The 12179-nt window shown below is 41.6% G+C and overlaps 1 protein-coding gene across 1 annotated transcript in view; it reads right to left on the reverse strand.

Annotated features, from left to right (window-relative positions):
- Positions 1 to 508: 508 nt before the first annotated feature.
- The window catches only part of DCTN6 (dynactin subunit 6), a 29322-nt gene continuing 17651 nt past the window's right edge, over positions 509 to 12179 (reverse strand). The window contains exons 4-7 of the mRNA XM_073597726.1: positions 11982 to 12070; positions 9868 to 9915; positions 1284 to 1426; positions 509 to 771 (exon numbers count right to left, since the gene is read on the reverse strand). Of these exons, the coding sequence (XP_073453827.1) occupies positions 673 to 771; positions 1284 to 1426; positions 9868 to 9915; positions 11982 to 12070 (379 nt within the window). The 3' untranslated portion in view covers positions 509 to 672. The remainder of the gene's footprint in view (positions 772 to 1283; positions 1427 to 9867; positions 9916 to 11981; positions 12071 to 12179) is intronic.

The raw sequence follows: 12179 nt of genomic DNA on the forward strand, positions 1-12179 counted from the left end.
TTGAAAAAAATGCCCAACTGTTCCTAAATGTCCGTTTACCAGCAGCAGTGTACATGAGGCCTTACCTGTCCTGCAGTCCAGCGATGTCGGCACCACAGCTGTTTCCATCAGCTGTTGGGTGCATGCCACCTCCACTGCGAGTAAGGTAACCCGGCAGTGTAGTCTTTCAGCTTCAAGCCGGGAACCCTACTGCGCATGCACGAGATACCGCTCCTCTCTCCTACTGGCCTGGCGACAGGGAAAGGAGAGAGGAGGAGGAGGGAGCCCCAGCCGTGACATCAATACCCGCGGCTGAGGCTCCCGGAAGTGGGGAAAGCATACCTTTGAAAGACAGGTATGCCCCCCCCCCCCCCAATATGGCACCGGAGGTGGGGGGGGGCTAGTACAATGAGCGGAAGTTCCACTTTTCAGTGGAACTCCACTTTAAAGGACCGGTAAACTGCAATATATTACCATTTATGTTTCTGGGTTTAAAAATTGCTTTAAATATTGCTTCTATCAAACAGTCTGCAATTTCAGCACTTCATGTGCTTTATTTTAAATTCATCATTAGACACATAGAACTGAAAAATATAAATAATTAGTATTTCAACAAAACTTAAGAATAATATGTAAAAGATAATTGTTAGGGAAAGACAATCCACATGAAGCACAAAGTGTTTTAGTGCATCTTCAGTTTTTCATTGGAGCTGAACTGATTTTTGTGGTCTTCTTAAGATGGTGATAGTTCGGTAGAATCTTCATCAGGAAGTCCAGCTGAAGGGTCTGTGGCTGAATTGTTCAAGAGGAAAGTGATAAGTGTAACTGTATACAATATTACTGTCAATTGTGTTTAAAAGGCATTAGGCTCAATTTATAAAACTAACAAACCAGGATAAGAATTAAACAAAAAATTACAGTTAAAGTGACAGTCATTTTCAGCCGACTCAGATAAGAGGTTGATCAGCAATGCGGGGAAAAAACACTAAGTTGGTCGTTTTTTCATCCCAGCGGGCTCAACAAAAAAAAAAAAAAAAAAAAAAACATACAGATCGCTGTACTAACACAAGCAATTTTAGTGCGGCGATCTCCCCCGCTGTGCTATTGTGTTCAGTTTTAATGCTGAGTAGGAGGTTCCCAGGTTGCAGTATAAAAGTGCATATGAGATAAAGCTATGATAATACCCCAGTGCCTGCACCTTTAAAAACACAGCAGGCACACATAAATTGGTTTATTCTAATAAACCTAAAGTTCACAAGCACATAAGAAATAACACAGATGGGTTTTGTGAGGTTTATACTGACCTGTGGACGCTCAGTCTGTACTCTGCGCAGACAGTCAGATCCATATATGACCGTGTTCTCCGGAATAACCTCACAAGTGTCCACCTGACAGCAAGCACCAATGATGCAACCACTGGTCAGAATGACGTTCCTGCCAACAAATGCTACCAACACAAATATAGGTAAAGAGACTGTTCAATGAACACAGTGGATGCCACTAAATATGCACGGAAAAAGCTGGTTACAAATAAAAATAAGGATTTTCACGTTTTTAATACAAAACTTGAACAAATTCAATTTACAGTTTATATAGCATGACTTCATAGAAATTTTACGGAGCAATCCATTTTAATTTCATGCATAAAGATAAGGGATGGAACGTTTGCATCATTCACTATAAATGTACAAATGTACAGTCCCTGACAAAAGACTTGTCGCTTGTGTACAAATTGACCTGAAGTGCCGCTAAAATATATTTCTAATCAAGATTTTGTTACAAACAACAGCTTTTGTAATAATGTTTCATTGCAAAACGAAACTGACAAAAAGTATTCTAATATTCACAGCTTGGTAAAGCCCATTGAGTCAATTTTTGCCAAGACATAAGTGTTGTCGCCTTGTTATTTGAGCTTCACCTGTGACTAATAATGGATCAATTTGGTCTCAGGTGTGTATAAAAAGAACACCAGTACACTAGACCTCAACTGCAACTAGACCTCTACAAACATGCCTAAGATTCACCCGGAGACTAAAGTGTTGATTATCAAGAGGCTGAAGACCAGATCCACTGCTGATGTGACAGACACCTTCAATGTGTTTCAGCGTCAAGTTCAGAGGATAAAAAAAAAATTTGAAGAGACTGAAGACGTTTTGGACAAGGCCAGGTCAGGCCGACCCCGCAAGACAACTGCTCTAGAGGACCGTTTGTTGGCTCGAAAATCCAAGGCCAGCCCATTTTCCACTGCAGCAGAGCTCCATGAAACCTGGTCACCTGAAGTCCCTGTGTCAACCAGAACAGTTTGTCGGATTCTGTCTCGAAATGGCCTCCATGGTCGAATCAGTGCCCATAAGCCAGCAATAAACAAAAGACAATTGAAAAACCGTGTGGCATTTGCCAAGGGCCACAGCCTGCTAAAAGGATGGACTCTGGAAAAGTGGCAGAAGGTGGATTTTTCAGATGAATCTTCTGGTGAATTACACCACAGTCGCCGCAAATATTGCAGGAGACCTACTGAAACCCGCATGGAGCCGAGATTTACCCAGAAAACAGTGAAGTTTGGTGGAGGCAAAATCATGGTCTGGGGTTACATCCAGTATGGGGGTGTGCGAGGGATCTGCAGGGTGGAAGGCAACATTAATAATCTAAAATACCAAGACAGCTTAGCTACCTCTTATATTCCCAACCATAAAAAAGGCCAAATTTTGCAGCAGGATGGTGCGCCATCGCATACTTCCATCTCCACATCAAAGTTCCTTAAGGCAAAGAAGATCAAGATGCTCCAGGATTGGCCAGCCCAGTCACCAGCCATGAACATTATTGAGCATATGTGGTGTAGGATGAAAAATGAAGCATGGAAGATGAAACCAAAGAATATTGATGAACTCTGGGAGGCATGCAAGACTGTTTTCTTTGCTATTCCTGATGACTTCATCAATAAATTGTATGAATCCTTGCCAAACCGCATGGATGCTGTCCTTCAAGCTCATGGAAGTCATACACGTTATTAAATTTGGATCTCACAGCACCACTACTTAATTTGCTGACATATTTTTGGATTTTCAGTAAAGTTGTTCAATTTCTGTATAGGCGACAAAACTTTTGTCTTGCCAAAATTTTACCTGTCTGTCTTGATTAAATGATAAATCTTTTTTCAGTGAAACTAATTTATTTCAGTGCATTAAACATCATTTGGGAGGGCTTTAGCTTTTCATATGAGCTATTTCTAACACCAATTGATTAATTAAAAGTCAGGTTAATAGCAGGAGTTTCTACAAAATAGAGAAGCGACAAGACTTTTGTCAGGGACTGTATAGCGCATATGGAGTTTAGAGAGTATATCAATGTTCCAAAAAGACACTAACTTATGCACCATTAGAGTTTGCGCTGTCAGAACACAAGGGGACATAGGAGATGCAATTTCCAATTTGATTTTGAAGGATATAGGCATGTCTCAAATTTACCCCCCAGCCTCCCATTCTCCCTCTCTAACAGGGGTCTCCAAACTTTCTAAACAAAGGGCCAGATTACTGTTTTTCAGACTTTAAAAAGGGGCTGCTGAGCCATGGCCAGCAGGAATAGGAATTTTCCTGGCATTAGTGGGAGTAAACCATGCCCCATCTTTAGTATCAGTGGGAGGAATAGTGCCCCATCATTGATGTCTGTAGTAGGAAAAGTGCCCCCTTGTTGATGTCAGTGGCAGCAATTATGCCTCATTGTTGGTGTCAGTGGGCAGAATAGTGCTCCAAGGGTCGGCTAAAGGCAAGCAAAGGGTCACATCTGGCTCCAGGGATGCAGTTTGGAGACCACTGTTCTATAACATAACTAGTCTGGTTGAAAAAAGAAACAAGTTCAGTGTCTAGCATTATATATCTACAGTATATAGATATATAATTATTTTTTTTTACCATGTTTTACATTAGTGAGAAATAGCTTACACTACCTCCCTGTGACATCCTCAGGTTTGTAAGATTTAAGACAGCTGTGTTTTGCTGCTGGGAGAAAAAGAACTCTGCATGTGGAGAGTGTCAGACTGGGTCTGAGTTCTGCCATCTAGCAGGGAGAACTCGGGCAGGGCTGACACTACTACTTGAGATTTCAGGCAGCTTTGTCAGCCTGTAACAAGAAGTTAGGAATTTGCTGGAGTTCTGCAAATATTGCCACATATTTTTCTGCACCTTAAAGGGATAAAATATGGGGAACTGCGCATAAATTACAATATTTTTTTCTTTTTCTGCCCAAGCATACACTTTAAAAAGTTACAAAGCTAGTTGTATCTGGCTACAAAGTCCGCGTTCTAATTTACCCGGCTGCTTGCTGGGTCAGAGCCTAGGAAAGCACTAAAACCAGCGGATTAGCAAGACTTTCAGGAAACTAGCATTTTCAGAAGCAGTTCAGTGATGGCAGTCTAAATTCATCTCACATGTCAGAATTCCCTTAACTGAGGGTCTGACTTCACTGGCTGTAGGCCTATTCTTGGTCAAAAACAAGTTGGCAATGGCAACTCTTCTTATCTATCCTAAAAGATTTCCTAAAAGGACATTTATTATGAGTCACTCTATATTATAGGAATGTTGCAAAAATCCACTTATGAACAGTATTTATTGTGATAAAATATCACAATATCTAAATATACATGGAGTTTCAACTAATATTTTTTCTACATACAGAGGTTTCAGAAGTACTTTGAACTACAAGATCAAATTGTGACCATGTGGATGGCAATTTTCCTGCATAGAGCAGACTTCCTGCTACTAGTCTAATTAAATGACTTGATAACAGAACAACTGCATGCACACTGCTACATTGTCAATGGTACAATATCAAAAACAACATATGTTCCGAGGAGTTATGGGAAATAGTATATACGTCTGAAAATCTAATCAGGAAAGAGCAGTTTTTTCATAGTGTGCATCGGCTCCATGTTCTGCATATTTTGAAAATGTACATATAATGAGAGCTATATATTATCAGACCTACTTTTCAAGCACATTTCCACAGTGTAATATTGTACAAACATTGCTCAGGAATTTCCGTACCATTATAAATACTGTGATTACAGCATTTATGTTGATGATTTTTTTTTTCCAGGCTTCCTGCTTTTTGTCTGAACAAAGATTGCTAATTTATATGCAAGTGCACTTTCCTGCTTAAAGCAACCCTGCCAGGATTAAAAAAAAAAATCCTATTGCAAGATCCCTTTCACTAGATGAGCTCTTATGCTCACCTCCCTGGCAGCTTGTGTTTTCTACATCCCCTCCATTCCAGCACTGTAGCCTTTTCGGCATTCATCATTTCTGGGAGCGCTGGACACCTGTGTCCCCCACCACATGCTGTGGCTCTGTCCTTTGACACCTACGTCACTATAGAACACAGTAGTGATGGTGGGGTTGGAGGACGGAACCACAGTGTGCTGCAGGGGGCACAGTCATCCAACATTTCTGAAAGAGCAGAATACAGAAAAGTCTTGTGGAAGCTGTAGTGCTGGAATGGAAGGAAAGCAAGAAGCCCACTAAGGGCAATTATAATAGTTCTTGTAATTGTTTTTTTTTCCCTGACAGGTTGCTTTATAACAAGGTTATTTTGTCAGGATGTAAAAGAAGAATAAAAAAACAATAGAAAAAAAAATCTGGCTATGCACCAGCAAATTTAGACTGCGAGATGGCTGTTTTTGTCATATAGATGCATTATACTAATCCTTTGCAAAATATTTAAACTATGGGGACAGCACAGGAATAGACTGTACTGTAACAACATACATGAAAAGTTGCATCCATATAAGAACACCTTTATCATTCCTGTCATTTGATTTAATATTGAGGTGATTTCAAGCAAAACTTTGGTTTTGCTTAGCACTAAAACGCATTCAGCACCGGATGATATAAGTTACACTTTTAGACAAAGATGGCAACAAGAAGTGTTCTCTTCCAGAGGGGAGGATTTTTGGCAACTCATTCGGTTTCAGTCCAGTGTTACATACATACTGCACAAGCTCCAGTAATATTAAATACAAACTGACAATAGAAAGGTGTTCCTAAAGGCTCATTCGGGAAAAATGTCCCCCACCCAAGAGCAGCGCTGAGACAAGGCCATCTAGAGCCCAGGGCAAACACCAAACACGTCAAACTGCCTCCTCCCCCCCAAAGATGTATGAGCATTATGGGCTAGCAAAAGTCCACCCCCCCCCCCCCCAAAAAAATAAATAAATTGAGCACTAATCTGTATGCTTACCCCCCAAAGAATAATTTGCTCCTCCTCCCAGGACAAATCAGCCCCTACTGAAATTGCCCCTCCCAGCACAAATCTTTTCCAAAATCACCCCTTTCTTCAAATCTCCCCCAGCACAACCCCCCCAAAAAAAACACATCACTCCTCCCAGCACAAATCCTCTACCCCTCAAATGTCCCCTCCGAGTACACATCCTCTTCACCCCACTCCAAATCCCCCTTCCCAGCACAAATCCCACCTAAAATTACCCCCCCAGCACAAATACTCTACAATCATCCCTACTAGCACAAATCCCCCCCCCCCCCCCAATAAGAATTTTGCCTCCCAGCACAAATCCCTTCTACCATATCATTTCTTATAGCACAAATCCTCTTCCCCCTCCCAACAAAAAAAACGCCAATCACCTTTCCTAGCACCCCCCCCCCCAAATTTCCCCTTCTAGAACAATTCTTACTCCCTGCTGCCCACCAAATTCCCCCTCCCAACACAGATCCCCTCCCCCCATCTCATTGTGGTGCCCCCGTCTCTCTTCACATGATGCTACAATGCCAAGGGCAGCTGCCCCTCCTGCCCACCTTTTGTCCCAGCCCGTGAGCCAAGTGTTGTGTACAGCCACCCATAGAATCATTGCACCTTTTTGCAGCTGTTGTATAGATCATAAATACAGTACATTTGGATGTACAACTCACACAAATGTACTTGTTTAGGTATTTGCCAAGCCACAGCAGTCATTTTACAAGCAACAGAAAACAAAGACATGGAGGTTGATTTACTAAAACAGACTTGAGATGCAAAATCTAGTGCAGCTCTGCATAGAAACCAATCGGTTTCCAGGTTTTATTGTCAAAGCTTACAGTGATTGTAAAGCTTTGATTATTTAACCACTTGACAACTGGGCACTTAAACCCCCTTCCTAACCAGACCAATTTTCAGCTTTTGGTGCTCTCACATTTTGAATGACAATTACTCAGTCATGCAACACTGTATCTTTATGAAATTTTTGTCCTTTTTTTCACACAAATAGAGCTTTCTTTTGGTGATATTTAATCACCGCTGGGTTCTTTATTTTTTGCGCCGTAAAAGAAAAAAGACCGAAAAATCTGTAAAAAAATACATTTTTCTTCATTTCTGTTATAATATTTTGCAAATTAGTAATTTTTCTTCATATATGGCCAAAATTTATACCGCTACATATCTTTGGTAAAAATAACCCAAATCGGTGGATATTATTTGGTCTTTTTGAAAGTTATGGAGTCCAAAAGCTATGGTGCGAATATCTGAAAATTGATCACACCGGAAGTACTGACGGCCTATCTAATGTCTTTAGACCCTAACATGCCAGAAAAGTACAAATACCCCCCAAATGACCCCTTTTTGGAAAGAAGACATTCCAAGGTATTTAGAAAGACGCATGGTGAGTTTTTTGAAGTTGTCATTTTTTCCCACAATTGTTTGCAAAATCAAGGGCTTTTTTTTTACTTTTTTTTCCCCACAAAATTGTCATATTAGCAGGGTATTTCTCACACACAGCATATGCATACCACAAATTACACCCCAAAACACATTCTGCTATTACTCCCGAGTACGCGATACCACATGTGTGAGACTTTTACACAGCGTGGCCACATACAGAGGCCCAACATGCAGGGGAGTACCTTCAGGCGTTCTGAAGCACCCAGGCCAATTCTGACATTTCTCTCCTACATGTAAAAATCATCATTTATTAGCTTTAAAATTACATAGAACCCCAAAACATTATATATGGTTTTTTAGCAAAGACCCTAGAGAATACAATGGCAGTCGTTGCAACTTTTTATCTCGCACGGTATTTGCGCAGCAATTTTTTTAATGCGTTTTTTTTGGAAAAAAAACGGTTTTGTGCTTTACAAAAACCAAAACAGTAAAGTTAGCCCAATGTTTTTGCATAATGTGAAAGATGAAGTTACGCCGAGTAAATAGATACCCAACCTGTCACCTTTCAAAATTGCACGCGCTTGTGGAATGGCGCCAAACTTTGCTACTCAAAAGTCCCCATAGGCGACGCTTTAAAATTTTTTACTGGTTACATGTTTTGAGTTACAGAGGAGGTCTAGGGCCAAAATTATTGCTCTCGCTCTACCGATCGCAGCGATACCTCACGTGTGTGGTTTGAACACAGTTTTCATATGTGGGCGGGACTTACGTATGCGTTCGCTTCTGCATGCGAGCACAACAGGGACAAGGGCGCTTTAAAATTTTTTTATTTTTTTTATTGTTCATTTTACTTTATTTATTTTAGTTTAATGCTTTTTTCCAAAAAAAAAAAAAAATTTTTGACCACTTTTATTCCTATTACAAGGAATGTAAACATCCTTGTAATAGGAATATGGCATGACAGGTCCTCTTTACAGTAAGATATGGGGTCAATAAGACCCCACATCTCACCTCTAGGCCTCTAGGCTGGGAAGCCTGAAATAAAAAAAAAAAAAAAAAAAAAAAAAAAAAAACGATCCTGGCTTCGATCGTAGCGGTGAGTCGGTAGAAGCGCGCGCGGGGGGGGGGGCATCCCCTCTCGCCTCCCGTAAGAACGATCAAGCAATGGAACAGCCACTATGATCATTCTTATGGTGTAGGGAATCGCCGGCTGAAAAAGCTGATATCTGAATGATGCCTGCAGCTGCAGGCATCATTCAGATATCCCCGCACAAAGTCAAGGACGTCGTATGACGGCTGGCGGGCGGGAAGTGGTTAAAACGCTTTTTTTTTTTTAACACAAAGTTGTCCATTTATACAATATTTCTACCACATAACATGTACATACCAAAAATGACACCCCAAATAGATTCTCCTGCTCCTCCTGAGTACGGCGATACCACATGTGTGAGACTTCCACAGCCTGGCCACATACAGAGGCCGAGTACAGCCGAGCATGGCTGGGTATGGCGGGGTATTGCAGAGTATGGCAGAGTATTGCGGGGTATGGCGGAGTATGGCGGGATATGGCGGAGTATGGCGGGATATGGCGGAGTATGGCAGGGTAATGCGGGGCTTTGCAGAGTATTGTGGGGGTATTGCAGAGTAATGTGGGGTATTCCAGGGTAATGTGGGGCTTTGCAGAGTATTGCACAGCAGTAGGGATGGCTGAGCATGGATGGCTGGATGTCTCTGTGCAGCACTGTGGGCACTACACATCCAGCCCACAGCGCTGCAGCCATCCATCCATCCCTCCCTCCGCTCACAGTGTACCGATCGGTACACAGGAGGGGAGGAGAGGAACCGGCTTCATCAGATGACGCCGGTCTGTTTACATGTGATCGCGCCGTCATTTGACGGCGCGATCACATGGTAAACGGCCGCGATCAGCATATGACGTCCTCCCAGAGTTAAGCAACTGCCCTGCAGCCGTCATTCGGCTATGGGCCGGTTGTTAAGTGGTTAAAAAAAAAAAAAAATAACAAGCATGTCATAGTCCGTCATTTGACGTCCATAGCTGCCGAATGTATGACTCGGCCCCGCCGAGGTGAAAAAACACGAGGGTTTACAACCCCTTTAATTGAACAAGCTGAAGAAGCTGATTGGCTACCATGCACAGCTTTAGCTTTACTCTCCAGATTTAGTAAATCAGCCCCATTAATTTACATTCTATAAACAGGTAATAATGGATAAAAAGTAACAGCTTACCTTTTGATTCAATTACATTGTTGTCTCCAATCTTCATTGCATGAGAATCTGGATGCTGTTATTAAGGTCTATTTAGGGGTATTTTGCATTTACAAGCCATTTAGAAAATCAGTAACGCAATAATCTCTTTCTACCCAATATGTGTAAAACAGCTGTTTTAGATAAGACCTTTACCAACAAGACTCAAGAATCATACTATTGTGCTCAAAGAAACAAAGTAGAATATCATGAAAATATTTTTTATTAGCTAGTACAAATACCTTACCCTATTCTTTATATCTACTTTTTGTTTTGGAACAGCCTAGACTAGAGCTGCTCATTTCATGCTCCCTTTTGTCTTCTTTGCCTTAACAGAAGCAACCAGCAGAGCCAAATGTTCCTGTTTAAGAAGTTTTCTAGCATTGCTCCTGCAATGTTGACTGCTCTTCTACTCTATACTGATGAAGGTTTGCTGACTAAAGTGTACTTCTTAACTATAGTGGAGAAAAGTAGGGCCAACTACCTAGTTTTGCTGTCTAGCAGGGATGCCAGGATTACAATGGTTAAAAAATGACACATTTTTGATAGGCAAGACAGTTCAGTATCTATCTATATACACACACGCGCACTATATATTTAGTATGACAAGAGTTTTGATTTAAACAACTCACAGTAACATTGATTTGTTAGTTAATTCTTCATTTTTTAATTGATAATGGTGTAGGTAAAGTAGGGATAACTCATTCATGCTCACTAATTGGACCGGCCATGTGTGGGCAAAGCTCCCATCTCATATTTACTGCTAGCAGTCAAAAGACGATGATCTTCAAGCTAAATTACCAGCTTTATCCACTTTTTTGTTTTGTTTTTACAGCTATGCTACAGTATAGCTGCAGTACCCATATACATGTTTTTAAAGCTTGCTGTCTTCATAAAGCTGTTTGAATTTCTGCCGGTTCCTGATGAAACAGACAGATTTGCTTTAGTGAGTGGCCTTGTCAGCCCCCTCCCCGTGAACTTTCTTCAATTAATAAAACTAAGATGCTGGGTGTAAAATATTCAGCCAAACAATGGCTGCGTCCAATAAGATGCAGCCGATGTTTGGCTACTCTGACAGTTGCTGCTGCCAGGTATCAGAATATAATCAGCTTAGCAGAGGGATCGATTATATTTTTTTCATTCAACCTCCAGTCTGAAAAAAACAAAACACACCTTATAGTGTAAGGCAGTCTTTCACAATTGGGGTGCTGCCTAAGGTTGTCAGGGGTGTTGCGGCATCCTGGTAGAAAAATGCTGTCAGATAAGAGCAGACTCCCAATTCCCAGACGAACACGGGCACTACGGGAAAGTGAAAGCAGGGAAGGGGAGGTGTCTTCCTGAGTGTGTGCTGTGCTCTCTGCCTCCCCCTACAGTTCAGTACCTAGCTTGTATGTGTGAAGCTGTGTATATGAGATTGTGTGTGTTTTATGTGAATACATGTGTGTGCGTTTATTTGCAAGTATATTGGTGTGCGTTCCTATATGTGTGTGTATGTATGTTACTTTTAATCCTGACCCCTATACCTGTACAATCAGAAGTACTTTTTTAGGGCTTGTTCGTAATAGCAACAAGGACTGCCACTCCTCTCAAAAGCGGTCCATGCTCAGATGGAGGCATTTGACACGTGGTGAAGAGGCAATATGTCACCTCCTCACCAAGGTTGCATGTAGGGCAGCTTATTCATTTCAATGGGCTGCCCTACCTCCAAAAATGCACAAAAGAAATTCCAGACCCTTGTTTTTTTAAATTGCTCCGCACCAAAAGTGGATATTCAGTCCCCCCACAAATTTTTAAAAAGCTACAAATACTCTAAAAGGACACCTACCCGTCTAGGAATCCAGTGCTGTCCCTCAGTCAGGCCGGGTCTTCGGGTCCCCGGCACCGGTATGTTTACTAATGGCTTCCTGCTACGCTTTCTGGATGGTCCTGCAGCCTTCTAGGACCTGTGACGTGTCCCAGAAGGCTGCAGGCAAAGAGGGGGTAGGGGCAAACTTCCGCTCGGATCGCCTAGGCTTTTGGGAGAAGTTCCGCTTTAAGAATAGAGAGAGTAAAGCTAATCTCACACACTATTTAGCTGATATTTGCTTAATGGATACAGCATCCAACTTCAAATACATTGTTGGTACCGATGACCATGGGTTTTGGCTCCACGTCTTCTGAGTCAGGTGCAATATTTTCAGGATAACTGAGGATAAAAAAAAAATTATGTTTAGGTAATGCCATCTGGGAAAAATGGACCCAATGAGGGGAAATATTGTTATTGGCGTGATAAGGGAATTTATCAATACTGGAGC

The sequence above is a fragment of the Aquarana catesbeiana genome, linkage group LG01 (assembly GCF_042186555.1).
Source record: "Aquarana catesbeiana isolate 2022-GZ linkage group LG01, ASM4218655v1, whole genome shotgun sequence".
NCBI lineage: Eukaryota > Metazoa > Chordata > Amphibia > Anura > Ranidae > Aquarana > Aquarana catesbeiana.